At 36.8% G+C, this 22,255-nt stretch overlaps 1 protein-coding gene across 3 annotated transcripts in view; it reads right to left on the bottom strand.

Moving 5' to 3' along the window:
* The window catches only part of ZNF277 (zinc finger protein 277), a 156,991-nt gene that overhangs the window by 67,016 nt on the left and 67,720 nt on the right, over positions 1-22,255 (bottom strand). For all 3 annotated transcript variants that reach the window (XM_052001094.1, XM_052001095.1, XM_052001096.1), the window contains exon 2: positions 10,759-10,960. In XM_052001094.1, coding sequence (XP_051857054.1) covers positions 10,759-10,960 — 202 coding nt within the window. The remainder of the gene's footprint in view (positions 1-10,758; positions 10,961-22,255) is intronic.

The following is a 22,255-nucleotide window of genomic DNA, read 5'->3' on the forward strand; positions in this document are numbered from 1 at the left end:
TGAGGTAATAGGATAAGGGGAAGAATACAGTAGAGGGTATAGATTAGTGGGAATGGAATAAAGAGCCACATTTGTATTTGGAAGGGTATAAAAGTCTTCTAAAGTCAGAGAGAAATAAGAGAGCAAAAAGATAGGGTGAGGAGAAAGGATAATGATGGGATTCTTGGAGGGGGGGTAAGTTAAATAATAGAAGGGCAAGGTAAGGGACAGAAGTAAAGTAAAAGAATCAGGAGAGACAGGTAGTCTCTCTGAGGGGTAGAAATTAAGAGGAATGAAGAGGGACAGGAATAAGGGGAGAAGGATAATAAAGAATATAGGAAAGAGGAAAATAAATAGCAATTATAGCTTAGAATGTGAATTGGATTAATTCATCCATAAAATGGAAGCATGTAGTAGATTAAAAATCTGAACTCAACAATATGTTTCTTTCAGGAAATGCTATAAAAATGAGAGAAACAACATAACATAAAATAAAGACCACAGATAACAAAAAGCATGATCTCACACAAAATTAAAGCTAAAATAGATTTAATCAAAAGAGAAAAGTAGGGAAACCACAAATGTGTCAGTCATATTAATCAATATTGTTTTGGATGATATAAAATAATTAGATAGTATCAAGTTGGAATATTGCTGTGGTGTAGGAAATGATGAGCTGGTGGATTTAGAAAAATGTGGAAAGAGTTGGACTTATGAAGGAAGATGCTATCCACCTTCAGAGAAACAGAAGACAAGTGGAAATAAGCATAGTACAGTCTTGTATGTGTATATATACACACACACAAACAGATATCTACATATATGTATGTGTATATGTAATGTATGTATATGTGTGTGTTTATATACACATACAATGCATATATACACAAATATATATGCCCATAATTGTATCTTTCAGGGGGATGGGAGAATGAGGGAGAAAAAAAGAGTTTTAAAAAAAGTCTACACATACAGTTTGGATCTAAATACGGCAAACTGAATGGTGAGAATAAGATAGACAAGGTTACAACTCACTGGATGAATGTAATGAGCAGAGTTAGCGGCTGCACACTGGTTAAATTTAAAAGCTTAACATCCAGACCTCCATTTCTGATGAGAGGGGGAAAGATGACAGGAGTCAGTGATCTGTTCATCTTCCCATTTATCTTATAAGATTTATGCTGCCAATTGGAAACTCATTTGTCAAATGGTACAAGGAGAGATTGTAGTTGCCTTCCCAGGGAGAAGAAAGGAAATAGAAAGGTTGGCTTCTTATGCAGCAGTTAAGATAGTTACTGACATAGCTGATGGATAAAAGAGAAACTTAGAAAAGACTAGACCCTGTAACAGTGATAGGTGTCAATAGAAAAAAAAAAAAAGATAAAGGAGAGATACTTTCATGTGTCTGGATATTTGTGACAGATGCATATATAAATACAACTTCCAGGCCAGATATAATCAAAAACAGAGACCTGACAGATTTAGTTCTTTGTATTTAGTTCTTTAGCAAATAGGATCTACTCTGCATAGTAGCTGCTATGAGCAGACTGTGAATTCCTCAGGGAAAGGACTGTTTTTTGACTTTCTTTGTGTCTCTAGCATTTAGTGCAGTACCTGGCACTCAGTAAATATTTATTGACTGAATATACCAAAAGTAATGATTATAGTATAAGCAGAGATATAAGGGTAGAAGACAGCTGCACTTCTCCCCCCTCACATTCTGCAAGGTTTCCCAAATAGTTTCTTCCTTATATCAATTAAAATTTTTCTTCTGTTACTTTAATTTTTCTCTTTGTTCCCTTAACATTTCCCTATCCCCAATTATCAGATATTTTTAAAAATCAGAGACCTTTATTCTCAATACTAGTTTGAAAAGTTCGACACCAATATCTTCATTGAAAATTTGATCATTGCACATGGCAACTATACTAGGAGCTCTACAGAACAAGTCATGATTCTTTGACTAAATGGTAAATACAATTAAGAAAACAGACACGTAAAGGAGCACAGAATCAGATTTAGAGGTAAAAGGGACCTTAGGCTGTTTTTGTTACTGATGAAAAAACTGGGGCTCAGAGAAATTAAGTGATTTGCTCAAGATCTCATAGGTAGAAAATATCAAGGATGGGATCTGGGCCCAGTTCTTTTGGAGACTTAGTCAGACCTATATCAATTATGTCATCCTGCCTTTCCAAAGGCAAAACAACAACAGTAATATAAATAATAGTATTAGTTGTGCAGTTGTGTTCAACTCTTCATGAGTCCATTTGGAGTTTTATTGGCAAAGACACTGGAGAGATTTGTCATGTATTATTCCAGCTCATTTTTCAGTTGTGGCAAACAGGAGTAAGTGACTTTTTTAGGGTCCCATAACTCGTAGCATCTGAGGTCAGATTTGAACCCCGAAGATAAGTTTTCCTAGTTCCAAGCCTGGTACTTTATTTTTTGCACCACCTAACTGATCTGTAGTAGTACCAGTACATGAATATTAAATATAATGAATAGTATATTATGTATGCCTATCACATAATATAATGAATATTAAAAGTATTAAATGAAATAATAATATATTTATATAGAATTTAAGATTCCTTTTACAAAATTTTACAAAGCACTCTACTCACAACAACCCACTGAGCTGTACACTACAAGTATTTTAATCCCTGTTTTACAGATGAGGAAACTGAGTCTTAGAGAGGAAGGTGACCTGGCCATGGTCCCAGGTTAGTGTCTGGAAGTCTGAGTTGGGGATGGTGAGAAGTAGAACTGAGGCCTCCTGCCTCCAATTCTGGTATCCTTTAAATTTACTTCTTAATAAATGACATATTTCATTCTCTCTTCCTCCTCTCAAAAAAAACTAACAATCCTTGAAGGCCCTGCTTAATCCTTCCTTACAGCAGGGAAAGATAGAGACTTCTAAGAGTAAGCGTCATATGATATACCTCAGTCCCTGGGCTTGTTTTTGATGCACAATGTGGTGAAACTACAAAAATGGTATTTGAAATGTTGCTCACAGACAGCATCAATAACCTTTTCATTCTTCATACCAGAGTTATATCAGGGACTGAACATAACATTTTCACAAATACACTGGAGAGCAAAGCAAAGGGAGAGGAATTCAAACCAGGCTGGAGCCCTGATTCCAAAGCAATCCTGATATATTAACTCATCTAGAAATACCATCTAGATTTCCCTTCTCTTCCATCCCTTTCTCCCCTGGAAGGAGAAGCAGGCAAGAAAAAATAGAGGGAATACAATTGAGAACATCAGAAGAACAAAAACAATGTTCTACTAATACCCTGGTATCTCAAACCTTATTTTACTAATCAATTAGTGATAGGTACCTAAGAATTTGTAAAAATTATATCAGAGTGAGGGGCAAAGAGTTATATCAGGGTCTGAACATAACATTTTGACAAATACACTGGAGAGCACAGCAAAGGGAGAGGAATTCAAATCAGGCTGGAGCCCTGATTCCAAAGCAATCTTGAGATATTAACTCATCTGGAAATACCATCTAGATTTCCCTTCTTTTCCTTCCCTTTCTCCCCTGAAAGGAAAAGCAGGCAAGAAAAAATAGAGGAAATACAATTGAGAACATCAGAAGAACAAAAACAATGTTCTACTAAAACCCTGATATCTCAAACCTTATTTCACTGACCAATTAGTGACAGGTACCTAAGTACTTGTAAAAATTACATCAGAGTGAGGGGCAAAGTCAAGATGGCTGAGAATTAGGAAGCAGTGCCATGAATTCCACTCTAACAACTTCCTCAAGCAGATCTAGAAAGTATTCCAGATCAAATCCTGATGGAAAATCAAGAAAAAGTCATAGTCATTTTCCTAACTGAGTTTGGACAGGGAGGTCTGAGGACATTGGAGATTCAGTGGGCCCAGTAGTTTTGCAACTACTTCTTATCTAGATCTTCAATCTCTCCCAAATGTTGGAAGGGAACATTTGGGAGAGATTGAAGATCTAGATAAGAAGTAGTTGCAAAACTATACTGGAGCACTCCCAGCTTATGGAGCACTGCAACAGGGACAGGTGCCAACTGCAAAGTTTGTGAAGCTGCATGTGGGCAACTAGAACTGCCCAATGTCCAATTTTAGGTCACCTACCTAAGGCAGACTGAGAAGAGTTGCTCAGGGGAGTGATATTCCTGCACAGGGAGGTCATGGGTGTGTTCTGAGGAGGAAGTAAATGCATAAGCCAGCAGAAGAATTAGTTCAGACCCTAAGGAAGAAAGCAGGCTCTTAATTAAAGCATCTGCTGAGGAATAACCAATTCATGAATCTCAAACCTAAGAGGAGCCTATGATTCTGCCTCTCTGAGCCAACAGAGCTTTCCTGTTGTCTGGGAGGGTCTCTACCACCTGTCTACTTGTACAAGACCTAAACCCAGGTGAAGAGCTTGCAGAGCTCCAACCAGGGAAGCAGCAATCAGAAGACTCTGGAAGCAGTGAAAGAATGCAAGTCCCCAGCAGTAGGACCATCCCAGACCCTTCCTCCAGAAAGGTGTATAGCCCAGCTCAAATATCAAATCCAAAGTCAAGAAGCAGACTGGAAGAAAGAGCAAACAAGAGAAGAACCTCATCATTATGAACTACTATGTTGCTGGGAAGCTCAAATTACAAAAACAGAAGAATGACTCCCGAAATCTGCAAGCCATGCCTCGGGAGGAAAACCCCCCCAACAACTTGGGTACAAATTCAACCAAAATTACTGCAAAACATGAAGCAAGAATTAATTTCAAAAAATGTAATTGGAGTGCTTGAGGAAAAATTGGAAAACAAATGAGAGCTCTGGAAGAAAGAACTGGAAAGAGAATTAGTAGCTTGGAACAAGAAGTATAAAATCTGCCCAAACAACAAATTCCCCCCAAATTAGTCAACTAAAAGAAGCCAAGCATCCCATGAGATATTAAAATTACTTTAATAAAGTAAAAAAGCTGTATAAAATAGAAGAAAAGTGATCTAAAAAACAGATTGAGGAGAGAAAAAATTAAAAATCTTAGGAATCCTTGAATGCCATCTACAAAAAAAGTGGTCTATATAGCATATTTTTAAAAATCTTAAAAGAAAATTGCCCAGATTTTAGGATCAGAGGTAAAAGTAAAAGAATTCATCCTAAAATAAAAACTCCCAGAAATATCATGACAAAATTTAGAGAAAAGATAACATAAGTAGGCAGAAAGTACCAAGAAGACACTATAAGAATCACATGTGATTTAGTAGCCACCACTATAAAGGAAAAAACTTAGAATTCTACAAGGCAAGAATAAGGGCTCACAGCTAAGGATAACACAACTGGAAAAGGATAAGAGGACAAAAGGGGAATAAGAAGGAAGCAGCGTTACGGGAAGGATTAGTGCTAAGCCAAAAAACAAGGGTATAGAAAATATTTATTACTTTTTTTGAAGTAGCAATAATCTGGAGGGTAATGTGATGGGGTACCCATAAATTGGGAAATGGATGAGTAGATTATGTCATGTAAATGTGATGGAATACTACTGTGATAAACTTGTATCAGCATAATGACCAGCCAGAATTCTTGAGGGCTAATGATGAAAACATGCTATTTACTTCCCAATTGAGAATGTAGAATGAAAGACTGTTCTTGGAGCTCGTCAATGTGGAAATTTGTTTGTAATGGGTTTTGTTTCTATGTTCTCAGTTAGGGACTGTAGTAGGATAGAGCAGAAGGGTAAGATCTTGACTGACTAAAACAAATTAAATTTAGAAAACAACAGATAAGTTCTTCCTAAGAAACATGGGCATCTATTTCCAGGGTTGGTTAAGACATAAAAACAACTTACTTTCATGTTGTACAATATTAGCTATGTGTAAAACGAGGTTCAATTGTTTGTTATACTGCTGGAGTAAAATAAAGAGTTTGACATCTTAACTATAAATATTGATACTGATTTTACCTGCCTTTGCTAAAGAGCAATCAGATTGACATTCAAAGAAACTGAGAGCCTCAGTATAAAGAGAAAAAATTATTTTCCATTAATTCATCTTCCTCCTTCACAATGGGTTAAGTGCCAATATTGAAAACAATAAATGGTATTAAATTATAACTTAATTGGCATCTATCAGTCTTCACTTTTCACTAGGTCAATATTGAGGACTTTTAAAATTCAAAAAAAATAAGAGAGGCAGTATAGAAAAAGGAGATAGATAATGCTGGGCTTAGAGTCAAGAAGCCCTAAGTTCAAATGTGGCCTCAGAGGAGCAGCTAGGTGGCCCAGTGGATAGAGCACCAGCCCTGAAGTCAGGAGGACCTGAGCGCAAATTTGGCCTCAGACATTGGACCCTGGACAAGTCACTTAATCCCAATTGCCTCAGCAAAAAATTAAAAAAAAAAGTGGCCTCAGATACTTACCAGATCAGGACTTCTTAAACTTTTCTCACTCATAACCCCTTTTTGCCCAAGAAATTTTGATAGGAATACAAATTAAACATTTACTGATGATGTCATACAGAAATGTATTTTAAAACAATTCTTTGATATATATGTAATTTGCCATTTATTAAATATGAAAGAAATTTGCATACTAATGAGATAGATGTGCCTCTTTATTTTTACATATAAAATTACATTTTGGGGGAATATTTGATACTTTTTACTGTTGTCAAATTTTTGTAATTCCCACATTCAGTTACGCAAGCAATCCCATAATTTAAGAAGCTTTGTACTAGATATATAATTCTGGGCAAGTTACTTAACCCTGTTTGTCTCAGTTTCCTCATCTGTAAAATGAGTTGGAGAAAATGGCAAACCATTCCAATCTGTGCCATGAAAACTCCCAAAAAAGAGTCACAAAAAGTCACCCATGACTGAAACGACTGAACAATAGCAAAAGTGTAGAGAAGTGGAAATCCTTCTCTAAGATCAAAAAATCTAGACTGTAATCTCAGCTTTACTAAACCTCAAACTTCTCAAGGCCTCAGTTTCCTTGAGTATAAATAATGCTAGTTGTAACATTCTATGATTTGTGAGTATCTTTTACTGATATTATATAAATATAAGCTCATATTCTATGAATGCTACTGTCTGTGCATTTGCCTTTCTTATAAATGAAAAAGGCATGAAAAACTGAAACATGGCTATGAAGTTGGGCAGCTGTGACTGAGAAGAAAGTAATATACACAGCAGCATGGGGCAAGAAACGTTTATGTTTTGTCTGTTGGAGACAATATCAGTGCAGCAAGAAAAGCAACTAGTTCTACGTGTGCAACTAGGTTGACTGAGAGATTCAAACTTTTCCACGAGACCTTCTTCATTAGAATAATCTAAGAAATCAAGTGCTGAGCTTAGATTGTGGTGTTAAACACGGGCATTTTTTTTTTCTTGGAGCTAGAATAAGCTCATCTTCTTATCTACTATTTATCTTCTAAAAAGTACACAGGAATGACAGCTTCTAAAGTATCTGTAAATGTATCTGCCTGTATATGAATTCTAAGTAAAAACACTTTCAGTTTCTTGAGTCTTTCTTTTTTCCTACTTTTTTTTCCTCCTTAAGGAAGTAGCCAGATTATCACAAAAGAAGGAAAATCTTTTCCTCTCTATTCAAAGTGTCAGAGAAACACTTGACTATTCTATAGGGGTATATAACCTATAATACATGAGGTGATACCAACTAATAAAAAGTGGGAATAGAGTCCACTGGGACTCCAACAATGACAAAAACTTTTCTTTAACTACATATCATAATATAGGCATTAGTCAAAGGATGTAATGTTCCTCTCTAAAGTGTAATATTCTCTGGGAGAAGGTTTCCTTGGGCCTTCTGGAGGCAGCCTTAGTTTCAGTTTAGTGTAATCATCCCAAAGGCAGCCAGGTGTTAAAGTCAAAATCCTTTATTGTATCCTTTAAAGCAGAGGTCCTCAAACTTTTTAAATAGGGGGCCAGTTCACTGTCCCTCAGACTGTTGGAGGGCCAGACTATAGTAAAAAAAAACCCTTTGTTTTGTGGGCCTTTAAATAAAGAAACTTCATAGCCCTGGGTGAGGGGGATAAACGTCCTCAGCTGCCACATTTGGCCCATGGACTGCAGTTTGAGGACCCCTGCTTTATCTCCTTCACTTGGGGCTCAGCTAGTTTTCTTAGAGGCCTTCTGCAGTCTTGGTTCCGAGAGCTCCTGCCGCTAGTCTTTTGCCTCTGCCAGCTTCTGCCTCTAACTCCCTCCAAAATGTCTCCAGCCGGCACAAAGATGTAAGACGGAATGAATCTGTCTCCTCCTCTAAGACCTTCTGGTGGGCTTCTATTCTTTGGCCCTGAGAGCTCCTCCTTATATATGCTCTCTTAAAGGTGTGAATCTTGTGGAATTATAGTAAGTAGTAAATACATGTAAATTAGAGAATCATTATCTCATCAATTCCACTTACTTAGCACCTTGTAAGAATCCTAACAAAAGGAGACAAGAAAATTTCTTGAAAAGAGAATATGTCTAAGGAAAGAGATAACCATAGATGACACAGAACTATTGCTAGTAGATTTGAATGAAAAATGTCTCTCTTTGCTATGCTTTTTATTTAATTAAAAAAGAAAGGCAATGTTGAGAATTTTGTTATCAAAATCAAAGAAGATTGGTCAGCAATGTAGCCATATGAGTCAGATCATTAAAATTTCCTATTAAAATCAAGCATTGGCCATTTTCATTTCCTACTCTACTCCTGATTCGTTCACTTTATTGAATGGTTGCATCTTCTGGGTGAATGATCCCAATTGTTATTTCTAGACTCCTAAGCATGATGGCCTATTAAATAATTAATATGTGATTATCTACCTCCCCTTTGCCTCCTATTGATAAAAAGATCAATAACCTTGACAAAGAATTACAGAAAAAGATAAGATGGACCTAATTTCTTAACTACTATGTACAGACATAGGGAGAAAGATGCAAACCTGGATAAAGACCCTTGCGTTAGGAGTTTTAGGAGGGAAGAGAGGAAAAAGTCTTGTTTTGCTCAACTGACCATCAATGCTAGATAATTAGCTTTATTTGCAAATTCCAAGGAAATTTCATATCAGCAGGACAGAAAAAAGCAGAATACAGAATAATCTCAAACAAAGAGAAAAGCTGACCTTAGTGAGAATTAGAAAAGCATCCTTACTTCAGGGTTTTTTTTTTTTTTAAGTATTAACTGTTATATATTAATGCAGATAAAAAAGATTCTTTATCTTGAAAAGGAAAATCCTAAACAAATGTTTAGGCCTGATTGGAAAGAACAAGATAACATACATGATGAAATTACTAGAATGTGTGGTATGTTTCTATATTTTCTATAAAGGAGAAGAGAGATTGGAGTGTGGGAGAGGAGAAAAGGATCCAGAGTGAGAGAGAAAAAGAAAGACTGAGACTGAAACCAGAGACAAAAAGACACAGATAGACAAAAAGACAGAAGAAGCCAAACAGAAAAAGATGCAGAGATGGAGAGGTACAGAAACAGAGAAAGGGAAAATAAGAGACTGAAAAAAAAAATTAAGTGTTACAGAAAGAAATGAAAAAACAACCCTCCATAAAGTATCATATATGGCAAGAAATTAGAAGTTGAGTGCCCATCAATTGAAGAATGGCTGAATAAAGTGTGGGATATTAATTGTTCTATAAGAAACAACTTCAGAAAAGCCTGGAAGACTTACATGAACTGATGCTGAATGAAATTAAGAGAACCAGGAGAACACTGTACATAGTAATATCAACACTGTGTGAGGATTGTGTGTGATAACTCTTCTCAGCAATATAGTGATCCAAGACAATTCTAATAGACTAAGGTTAAAAAATACCGTATCTCCATCTAGAGAAAGAACTATGGAACTTGAAGGTTGATTGAAGCATCCTATTTTCAGTTTTTTGTTTGTTTCTTTATTTTTTCTCCTTTCTGATTTTTCTTTTACAATATAATTAATATAGAAATATGTTTAAAATGATTGTAAGTGAATATTAGAATGCTTGCTGTCTTGAGGAGGGAGGGAGTTAAGGAAGAAAGGGAGAAAAAAATCTTACAAAAATGAATGCTTAAACTATCCTCCCCAAAATAAAGTGCCATATGTCCAGAAGGTGCCCAGTAAACATTTATTGCTAATTCTGAAAGCAGGATTAGAAATAGTATTTAATAATTTAAAGAACAGAACCCAAGACTAGAACAGTTCCTTTGACTAAGTTCTGCTCTTCAGTACAAACTGCATTCTGGAAGTGTGTTTGTAAGTCATTTGATTAGTTCTCCAAACCTACTTTTTCATCAAATGCTTTAATGGTGGTTGGCACTTTAGGGACAATATACAAAAGCCTATTTTACTCATCCTTAGTGTAGAAGCAGCTTGTCATAAGGGACAGATCAATCTTAAGTTATTCCTAAGTCAAATGCTCCAAAGTCAGGGACTATCTGTACTCTGAAACATGGCGGAACCACCCCAAGAGGCTAGGAAAGAACTCCCAACGGGAAGATGGACTTCAGCAGACAGATGGTTTCAAATAGCAACATGTGTAAAGAGTGTGGTAAAGGGACTCGGACCAGCTGGTGGGTAAATTTTCTCATTTTCAGGGTTATCATCAAGTAATACCTAATCAGTAATACAAACAAACACACTCTAGTGAGCCACGGAGTAAAAAGATAGAAAATACTCAACGATAGGAAACTCCAAAGGAAAGGCCTGCCATTTACCTTGGCTACATCCACTTGACATAAATATATGTATATACATATATGCACCGAGTACTTTTTCCTCCCAAGAAAATCAATTTTACTCCTACATGAAACGAAAGGAAATGTACCTTCGGAAATCAGCAACCAGCTTGACATCAGCTATGACAATCTTGTGCTCAATAATCATGTGCTTCAGAAGTTTGTCTTGTTCAGCCACGGGAAAATGTTCTTCGCAGAAGATACAAGGCACAGATGGGGAACCTTCTAAAGTGGTGCAGCCACCTGGACTTTCTGGCAGGGAGAGAGGCTCCAAGATACAATCCCTACTGTCTGGGGGAGAAAAAAGAAGGAGAGCTGAACATAACTCTCAGGATTGATGATTTTTTTCACCTCATGAATTAAAACCACCCTAAAGATAGTTGATCTGGCAATAAAAGGGGATGGGGGAAGACTGAGTGAATGAGAGAGGGGACTTTTTATATTATAGAGCTCTCTGAAGAAAAGGAGGGGCAGAGTGCGCGGCTGGCTCAAGCCTCCCGGCGGCGCGGGCTGGCGGAGTGGGGGAAGCCCATTTGCGTGGGCAGCTGTCCAAGGTTTCTGCTTGGCAGCTGGCCAGTGGCAGCAATCCCAGGGGCGCACCTGGAGAGGGAAGGCTCTTGCTGCTGAGTGAGGCTTGTGAGGCCCAATTGTGACCCGGGAAGGAGAGCCCTGAAGGCAAGGGAAGGATGCAGATGCCAGGCAGGTCCTTTAAGCTGCTTCCTGCTGCACCTGCAGCTCCCTTCCGATTGCACTTACTTGCCATGCACCAAACAGGGGAAAGCCCTTGTCCTGAGCTGGGGTCCCTGCTGAGGCAGCGTACCACCCAGCTGACAGGTTTTTATGTTGATTTATGACTTTATTGCTCGCTGAATTATCATGCATCCTGATTATAAGATGTGCACTATATGGCGTGGAGATTTTTCTGTCTTGTTTGAGACAGTGTCTCCAATGACTGTCCACTTGAGAGATAAGGGAGATTAGCGGAGAGCATAGGACACCAACCTGGAAACCAGGAAATGGAGCTTTGCCTGGGGACAGGCAGCAGGCACTCCTAAGGAGCAGGTCCTATCTATCATGTGCTAGAGGCTGGAAGTCCAGGTCTGCTACCCTGGTGCAGACTAGAGAGTATTTAGTAACCAAGCAACCAGAAGGAAATGTTTGGCATCTCTGGGAGTACAAAGTACCTACATACCCTGGAGGCAAAATAGTGTTCCCATAGACAATAGTCTCTGGAATTAGATTAATCTTAATTTCCCTCTCTTTCAGCCTTCACTAGCGATGAATAGCTTACTAATAACTTGTCCAACAGCATACAGTCAGAGATTATCTTCTGGCAAACATTCTGTGGAAAAGGTAGCTGCTAGTCCTTTCAGAGAACGGGAAATAACAATTTTAATGTCGTGGGGGTGAGTCTCATATTCCAATTAATGATGAGCAGGAGATGGGACATGAATAATAGCTAGCATTTATACATAGCTTTAACATTTGTGAAGCACTTACAAATATTATCTCATTTTATCTTTATAATAACCTTGGGAGGTATATGTTCTTATTATTCCCATTTTGCATATAAAGAAACTGAGATTAAATGACTTGCCTAGGGTCACACCTCTAAAAGGTATCTGAGGTCGCAAGACTTCCAGACACCAGATCTAATGCTCTACTACCTACCTTTCCCTTAGAGGCCAAAGTTCCTATATACCTCTTATGTACATCTCCCCCTCTGATGGTGAATCCAGAATCTCCTTTTCATACACACAGAGAGTCTTTTAATCTTGCTTAGGTTCATGAAGACAAGAAGAAGAGGGTTCCGTTTGCTTGATCTTCATGGAATTCTTAGACAACTAGCAAAATCCTACTGAGCTTCCTTGACTCTTTTGGTTTCCCTTTAACTTTCTGGTACGGCAGGATAAAAACGTTCAATTTCAATTCAATTCAGAAAACATATGTACCACATCCTAATTTTTGTCCTGCCACTGGACTAGAAGAGAGAGTGGGGCTGACGGTTTTGCCCACTCCCCTTCACTTAAATCCAATTCACAGTCTGATGTCACTGGCCCGCTTTGAAAATGATGAACAACTATTCTGTGCCAGACAGGTGAAGGTGCGGTCAAACCTAATTACACCAGGTAAAACCCTTTTGAAAATTCTGCACTCTCTCCTTATCACCCATCTTCCGGTAAACTTCCTTTACCAATTTGAGTAGAAGTCCTGATTCCCTGATCTCTGTAGATCATCCCTTAGCTGATGTTGCTTAGCTAAATGCTGTGCAAAAGCAAAACTTATAGTCAACTTTTTCCATAGCAACTATATGAGGTTCTTCTGCCCTCTGAAATACTTTTTTTTTTCAAAAAAGAGAACCCAGCCCTTTTGTAGCTACAGTTCTTTAAAAATACTATTTTTACACACACACACACACACACACACACACACACACACACACACACACAGAGTAGTTTAAAGGATTTTTAAAGGATAATTTTGAAAAGAAACAAGGTATGTTGGACAGATCCTGTCCTAAAGGCTCAAATCTTGCCTTTGGCACATATGGTTGAGAAACCAAGAATAAATCACTGAAGTTCTCAGTGCCCCAGGCAAATCTCCAAGACTAAATTGAAAAATAATTCTATGCATTGGTAAATGAGAATTTCTTGACTGAGACTATTCTATAATAGTGAAATCACAGGTCTTACCTCCAAAATTTTGTCCCAATAGATTTTTTTTTTTTTGCTCCTCAAGCCCAGATGCCCACCTGCATATGACTCTTTATAAATATAACCATTTTAAAGATAGGAACTATGTCTCATTTATACTTATCTGCTCTGTCAGCTTACTCTCCCTTCAATAGTTCATTATACTTAGTAGGTACTTTTAAAAGTATACTAAATGTGAATAAATGGATGATAAGGATGGGTCACAGATCTGTTATTAGTCTAGAGTCTAATAATGAGACTTCTTCAGCAACAGAATTATGTCTTAGAACTATGAAAGAACTATACGATGTACCAGCTAATTAATTCAGTGAGCTCTTTCTCAGTAAGATTTTGGTTGCTTTCAGGTAGATGTTTATGTTAGTGAAGTTAGATCTCCTCTTCCTCTTTCTTTTTAGCAGAACATTTGGTATAGGAATAGAATAGTTACCAAAATGCCAGGTTTTAGGCATGAAGAATTTGGGTCCTCTAGCAAAGGCAGACTAATCAGAATAATACCACCTTTGAAACTCTCTTTTAGCTCCAAACCAACTTCATTCACATCCTTCACATACCTGCTCTAATCCTCACATTGTGGAGCTGTGTTCTCTGCTGAAACTCATGGTAAACTCATGCTCACAAGATAGATGACTTTGTTCTAAGAAAAGCAGCCTGGTAGAGTGGAAAGAATACAGGACTCTGATTCCAGGGGCCTGGTTTCAAATGTCATCTCTGACATTTATTACCTATGTGACCATGGACAAATCTCTTAATCTCTATAAGTCTTGGTTTCCTCAGCTGTAAAATGAAAAGGCTGAACTGGATGACCTCTGAAAATCTTGTCTAGGTCTAAATTCTATAATTATAAACATTTCCAGATAAAAGATACCCTTATTACCAGACAACCCACATATAAATTCACCCAGGAAGGAACAAATTCCTTAGACCAGAAATGTTTATTCAGTAAAAATCAGGAACCATGTATTCATGGAACCTGCACTACCAAAATGACTGTCACTGCATGCTTGATTCTAGAATTTACCTGTAAAGCAGCAATGGTTTAAAAAAACAAAACAAAACAAAAAACAAATTCAATTCAAAAATGGCAAAATCATTTCCTGAGCTTTGTCTCAGAAGGCTAGAGGCCACACAATACCCATAAATAATTTGTATTTATATAGTTTAAAGTGCCTACAATTGCTTTTTTTATATTCATCCTATGAGATAAATAGAATGATGACATACTATTCCCTTTTTACTTTTGCAACACATGCAACATTTTTTAAAATCTGAAAAATTTTGCTTTAGTTTTTTCCCATTGGCGGTATAGAATCAACCCCTCAATTGGAACTATGAAGGGCTAGAAAATTCACTTTCACCATAAAATGTGTGATTGTTGATTTTAATGCTCTTCTGTCATATCTATAAAACAGTTTTGTGACCAAAAAAAAGAGTGTATCCCTATAAAGATGGAGGAAGGTAAGTGGCTTTCATATGGAAGATTCATAACATAGTAGCTTTAGGGAGGGAAGAAATCTTAGACATTATCTAGTGCAAACCTTTCATTTTATAAATGAGAAAACTGAGGTTCCTTGTTCAGGGTCACCAAAAAAAAGGACTACAAGGCAGGGCTCTAATATGAACAAGTACTAATTCCTCTGGACTAATAACTGGTTACTTAATACAGAGATCTACAGAATATTAGAATGTTGCACAACTTAGAGTGAGTTTAGTAAGTATTTGAAGTATCCCCTAGGTGCCAGGTCTTATGCTAAGAGCTGGAGATATCTATCTATCTATCTATCTATCTATCTATCTATCTATCTATCTATCCATTTAAGCAAAAGATAGTCACTGCCTTTGAAGAACTGACAAGAACTAGAAGGAATATTAGAAATCATCTTGATCATCATTTTATGATGAGAAATTTGAGGTACTGAGAAATGTCTTGCTTTTATTTAGTAATTCTAGCTACTAATGGTCCTTATAAAACACTTTAAAAAAACCAACTCACCTATATTCTCATGACACATTATTTTGCATTTCTGAATGTCTTATGCCTCCCTTGGTCCCATGCTTTGCATAATAAATAAGTAAATGGATGGATGGGAGAATAAAAGAAAAAGCTTTCATTAAGAACTGTGCTAAGTGCTGGGGATACAAATACAGAATGAAGGCAGTTCCTCCGGCATTCACTTTCAGGACATATGTAAAAGAATGGTGACCAGGGAAGGGCCTGAAACCTACCAGGCTGTGAGCCCAGAGGGACACAATATTTTAGGAGCATTGATAGATGTGATTCAATCATAGTTCACAGATCCAGAACTATAGGGGGAGATTGGGAAGAAATAGTAAGACCATAATTGAGAGGGAGGAAGAAGAGAAGATTAAGTAAAACATGGTGGCTGAGGCTGTCTTAAAACAGTAATCTCAGAGAAAAAGTCACTAGTTAGAAGATCCTCTGCATCACATCCCCTCAGTGAAAGTTCCTCAATGGCATGGTCTCTTGAGTGGCCAATAAGGGAGAATAGGAGGTGGCTAGAGAGAAAGGAGTAAAATGTTATGCATATATTTCTATACACTTTATTGTTCATGTCTACCTCTTTATGACCTCCTTGGGGTTTTCTTGGCAAAGAAACTGGAGTGGTTTGCCATTTCCTTCTCCAACTCCTTTTACAGATGAGGAAACATATAAAAGGGATTGAGTAGAATTGCCTAAGATAACAAAGCCAATAAGTATCTGAGGCTAGATTTGAACTCAAGATGAGTCTTCTTTACTCTGGATCTGGTACTTTATCCACTGTGCCCTTAACTACCCAGTTCTGTACATATATATTTGGTGCAAAATAAATGTCTTCTGAATCGAACAATCTCAGGCAAAAATGATTTCTTTTCTTTTCTTTTTTTCTTTCAATAGTATTTTGTTTTTTTAAATACTTGTAAAGATAGTTCTCAACATTTATTTTTATAAGGCTTTGTGTTTCAAAATTTTCTTTCTCTACTTCCTCCCCAAAGACAATTAGCAATCTGATATAGATTAAATATGTGCAATTCTTTTAAATGCATCTCCATATGTGTCATGTTGTGTAAGAAAAATCAGTCCAAAAGAGAAAAAATCAAGTAAACAAACAAACAAAAAAAAAAGGTGAAAATGCCATGCTTTGAATACATATTCAGTCTCCATAATTCTCTCTCTGGATGCAAATGATATTTTCACCCCAAATCTATTGGAACTTAAGCAGTTGCTTTTCTAACAGTTTTATGTCAATGGTTTAAGTCCCCTTCTCTCCACTAATATGGGACCTCATAACCTCTTTTAGATTATTATAAGAGTCTTTCAGTTGGTCTCCTGTTTTCTTTTCATCTTCTCTGTACATATATCTTATTTATAACACATTTGCATAGTTGTTTAGAAGTTGTATCATCTCATAAGAATGTGATCTTTCTGAGAGCAAGAGCCTTGCCTTTCTCTGTGTTTAGGACAGCGCCCAGGTACATAGTAAGTGCCATTTAATAAATCCTTGCTGCCTTACTATCAATAATACTAGTTTCTATTTTGTATAACTCATATAATAAGTTTGTTGACTTGTTGACTGGTTGTCGACATTACCATTCTCTCTTTTTGTGAAATTTATATATTTCTATTTACATTTTTAAAAATTATCAAGCATTTTCTTTTTTTTTTCTTCCATTTCCTCCCAGTTAAAAAAAAAAAAAACCTTGCAACAAACATGATAGTGAAGCCTTTCTTACTTCATTTTTCTTATTTGTAAAAAGGGAATAAAAAAAGTACCCACCACACAAGGATCAAATTTAGATAAAATATAAACTGTGTAAAGCTCTATAAAATGCTATTACAATTATTATTTTCACAGCAAAATAGCATCCCATATTATTAGCCAATCCAAAAGTATGATATTCTTTCTGCAGATTTAGCCCATCATCTCTCTGTCAGGAGGTGAGTAGTATTCTTTATCATGAGCCTTTTGGGATCACTGATCAGAATTCTTAAATATTTCAAAATTATTTGGATTGTACAGTATTATTATAATACAAATTGTTCTCCTGATTCTGCTCACTTCACTATGCATCTGTTCATTCAAGTCTTCCCAGGCTTCTCTAAAGTTGAACCCTTCAAATTTCCTTATGGCATAATAATATTCCTTCACAGTCATTCATTCAACCATTTCTCAATTGGTGGGATCTTTAGTTTCCAATTCTTTGTCACCACAAAAAAAGCAGCGATAAATTATTTTTGTATATATTGGACAGTTTTACTCTTTATCTGATTCCTTTGGTTTACAGGCCTACTAGTAGGATTGTGGAGTCAAAAGGTTTTATACCTTTGGGGCAGTTCTAAATTGTTTTCCAGAATAGTTGTATCAATTTATAACTTTGTCAACAATAATGCATTGATGGCTATGTTTTCCTATAGTTCTACCAACATTTGTTATTTTCCTTGTCATAAACTTTTTTTGTTTTTTGGAGGCAAACAATGTTAAGTGACTTTCCCAGCATCACATAGCTAGCTAGTAAGTATCTGAGACGGGATTTGAACTGAATCCTCCTGGCTCCAAGGCAGTGTTCTATCTACTAATCCAGAAAGTTGCCCCATCATATACTTTTTAATCAGTAAAACAAAATGCCTATTTGAGCTCCAAGAAGCAATAGAGTAGAGTAGAAAGACTAGTCACAAGATGGGGTTCAAATCTCAGTTACACTGTTCACTGCCTCTATGATCTTGTGTTGAACACATCATCTCTTTGATTCCATTTCTTCATGTCTAAACAAGAATAAGAAGAGTTGTACTGTATCAAGAGATTCGTAGGATTTAATAATTGCTGTTACTTATTACATAAGTAACAGCTAGCATTTATACAGTGATTTATACATCTCATTTTATCTTTACAAAACTCTGGGAGGTAGACATCATTATCATCTCCATTTTACACAGGAAGAAACAGGCAGATAAGGTACAATGATTTGCCCAGGTCCTCAAAGCTATTAAATGTATACAGCAGGATTTGAATTCCTGGCTCTGGTTTATTATTGTACTGCTTTTTGCCCAGGTGGTGGATTTAGAAATAGAAATTTTTTTAGGAAAATATATTAAAACCATTATTGTACTCTATTCAGATCTCAGTCTGCACAGCCTAATTTATCATTAAATTTATATCTAAGACATTTCTAGTTTGGAGAGACAGAGATGTCCAAAATGGCAAAATCCTCCATGGCTTCCAACTTGACTCCCTGACCCAAGATTTCTGGTAACATTTATAGTAACAGTGAAAAAAGAAAAGTTGCTTTAAAAGACAGTTTGGGTGTTAACCCAATTCCAGAATCAAGTCATTAGGTTACTATCTCATTCCTCCTGGACTATCCCCTGGAGGAATCACTGGGGTCTCTTCTCTCCCTCTCTCTCAGAGGTCTATATCCAAAATCTAACTGAAATAATAAGATTATGAGAATATCTCAACTTCAGTAGAGGAGGGCATTTTCCCTGATGGACCCCAGTCTAATTCCTTCAGGGATAAAAAGAGATTACCCTTTAATCTATTCACCTAATGAAAGGTCTTTTTGTTCTCAATTTATCACCCATCAATCCAAGGGGTTTTTCTCTGAGTCTAGAAAGGGCTTTAGGGAAAAAAAATATATATATATTTCTTAATGTTTTCAGCCTTTTGTCCCACAGAAAAAGCTGTGAAACCCTTTTGTCCCAATCTTTCATTTTGATAGTGAGGAAGTTGAGGGAGGCCCACAAAAGGCTGAAAAGTCTGCTGAATGGCACAGTGGATAAAGTGCTTGGTCTGAAATTCCAGAGTTCAAATCCTACTTCAGATACTGGCTGTGTGACCCTGTGCAAGTCACTTAATAATGTTTGACTCAGTTCTTCATCTCTAAAATGGCTAGACAATCTAATGGCAAAGAATTCCAGTATCTGCCAAGAAAATCCAAAATAGGGTCACCAAGAATTAGATGCCACTGAAAAACAACTCCAAAAAAATAACATAAAAGCCCAAAATACATAGCTAGTTTTACTTAGAGACAGGTCCAGAACTTGAGCCTAGCTTACTTAGCTGCCTATTCAAAGGTTATTAATGCTAATGCTAACATCAATTAACAATTAAATAATTATTATAACATACTATTTTTATTAATAATCACCATATGTCATAATTATTATAAATGTTAAATTAATATAGATTGATAATTATTTAATGTTAATAATGTTAACTTAATTAACATTAATGTTAATAATGTTATTCATAATAATGTTAACCCCTTTTCAAACTTGCTGCCTTCTACAACAGATTTTTATTCTGTGCCTAAAAGGAAAATGTTTTTTGCATTACAAATCAATCTGTTCTATATTAGGCTTATATATAAAATCAACAATGCTGAAGAAAAAGATCTTTAAAAATTCATTGTTTAAGCTTATCCCTTTAAAAATAATTTCCTAATAATTGAATCAATGGAAAAATTCTTTTCGTTGTTAGTGACTAATGTCCAGACTTGGAAATGCTAGGTTATTTACATAGCTAATGGAATTAACCACCATTCATGGGTTAGAGTTTATATCTTATTCTGTACCTAGAACAAACAGTCCTCCAAGGAGGAGGAGGAATAGGCAGCTGCTTCCTTGTTAGGATGGAATGGGCAAGGCAAAGTCTCTAGTAAGATGGTATCTCCCCAGAGTGCCAGAAATTCCCCGAATTAAAGACATTCTTGTGAATAATGACTTTGTTTAGGAAGATTACAGTTAAACCCAGGTGGGGTGGGTGGCTAGGGAGGAGATGGGGAGATAATCAACTGTCTCTGGAAATGACAGCTGCATAGATCTGCCATCCCAATTCCCTAACAAAAAAGCAGAGCCTTTGGGGATTGAGGATTCAAAGGAGGAAAAGTTCTTTTGGGAAGTTCGGGACCATAGTGTGCTTGGACTGTAGTGTGCACATGATCCAGAGTCAGCATAAGGCCACTGAGAAATGACTAGAAAATAGAGAAGTCCCAGAGATACCTATTCTCCTTATTTTGCTTAAGACTTATTCTGAGAGTGTAAGTACTCCTGGAGACCCTCTGCACAGGGAGAAGAGTGTGTACTATGGGACAGAGATGCCCCTAAGCAAAAACAACAACAACAACAACAAAATCCCTTGATAATGTTACTATTATAGCCATAATTGAGCCTAATACTAAGACTCAATTATGGTGATGATAGTATATGTTTTTCTTTGAAAAACTGAAAGGATACTTCAGTTAGCTTCCCAAATTTTTCTGTTTTTCAAAGCTTCAGATTGCATTAGAAAGAAATGCTTCTCTCTTTAATATCTTAAAGCTTCTGTTCATTTAAACTAAAGAAGGCTGTAAACCTTTTCAAGAGGGAGGGCATATGCTCAGGGAAGCTTTAGGCAGTAGTAGCAAAAGAGAAGGAAGCTGGGCTAGTCTGGCAGAAGAAAGCAGCTAAAATGCTCCCTAAAACAGAAGGACTGAGACCAGATTTTCTACAAATAGCTCTTTCATGTGAACAACCTTCATCCTAGGGGGGCTGTCTGTTTTCAGAAAGGAAGCACAGTATAGTGAAAAGAACACTGATTCTGGAATTAAAGAACTAAGGTTGATATCTCATCTGTGATGCTTACTTTCTCTGAGACACTGGGCAAATAAATTAAGCTTCCTGTGCCTTAGTTTCCTTATCTGCCAAAAATAAGGTTAGATGAGATGGTCTCCAACGTGCCTTTTAGCTCGAGATCTAGAAACCTAGGTTTTAGTAATACTTCTTCCCAATTTTTCTTTAAAATCCTTGACTATGAGCAGGTTGGCTATTTCTATATAAGACTTTTCCTATCCCTTCATTTGTATAACTCTAAAAAAAAATTATTTGTTATTTTTTATTTTTTTACTTGGATAACTCTTTGTTACCTTAGGAGTGATTTCAAATAGGGAGAGCTTGGGTTTTAGGGTTTAGCAATGGACTAGGTGTCTCGGCTCTATTAGCAACTACGTGACCCTAAAAAAGTCACTTAATCTTTTTACATGTTGCCTTAGCTGTAAAATCAGGGGGATTGGACCCTTATCAACTTGAAGGTCCTGATGGAGTGAAAGGACTGTAGCAAAAGACCACGTCCCTGGTAACAACCTAGTATCTGAGTGGGCCCCAGTGAGGAACAAACTAACCCTGTAGAATTTTCTTGGACTAACAGAATTATCTTACACAAGAGACAGCTATCCTGCACTGATAGCCACTGTTACCTTCCACAATCTTGAGGTTAAGCTATAGACTTCAACTCAGGAGGTTATCTTGTATAAATAAGATCATCATGGCCACCAGTGTATAGTTAGCATAGTTAGTACACCAAAGCTTTCCCATAAAAAAATACCACCTCTCCCTTGGTTAATTGTTAAGATCATTAGGAATTTTGTTAGCTTCTTAAAATATTACAAGAAAGCTTTGCCCCTTGACCTGGAGATGGCTTGAGTCTGAATTTGCTCTTGACAATTCCCTATCTTCCTATCTTGTTGGACCTCTTTAATCTCAACTGTCTTTATGATTTTTGAAAGATAGATAAACAAACTGGAATTAATGAGGTCCTGAGTAACCAGGCAAAGAAAAAATGGAGTATTGATGGAATTGTTTCCAATAAGAATCAGTTTAGTCTCATTGTCCCAATCTCTGTGGAGGTAATGGGTGGTCCCTTCTAACTATGTCCAGTCAGAAATCTGGGTTACATCAAACTTCTGGGGTTGAATTTCCCCTATAAATCTGTCCATGGCTACGCCATCTTGGCTGAATCCCTCTTGGGGTTATAGCCCACCTTGGTACTCTGCCTTGGAGTGTCTCTCTCCTCCCATGCCATGTGGTCTCTCTCCTCTCACCTCATCTTGCCTTATGGTGTCT

Source organism: Antechinus flavipes, chromosome 5 (genome assembly GCF_016432865.1).
Source record: "Antechinus flavipes isolate AdamAnt ecotype Samford, QLD, Australia chromosome 5, AdamAnt_v2, whole genome shotgun sequence".
Classification (NCBI taxonomy): Eukaryota; Metazoa; Chordata; class Mammalia; order Dasyuromorphia; family Dasyuridae; genus Antechinus; species Antechinus flavipes.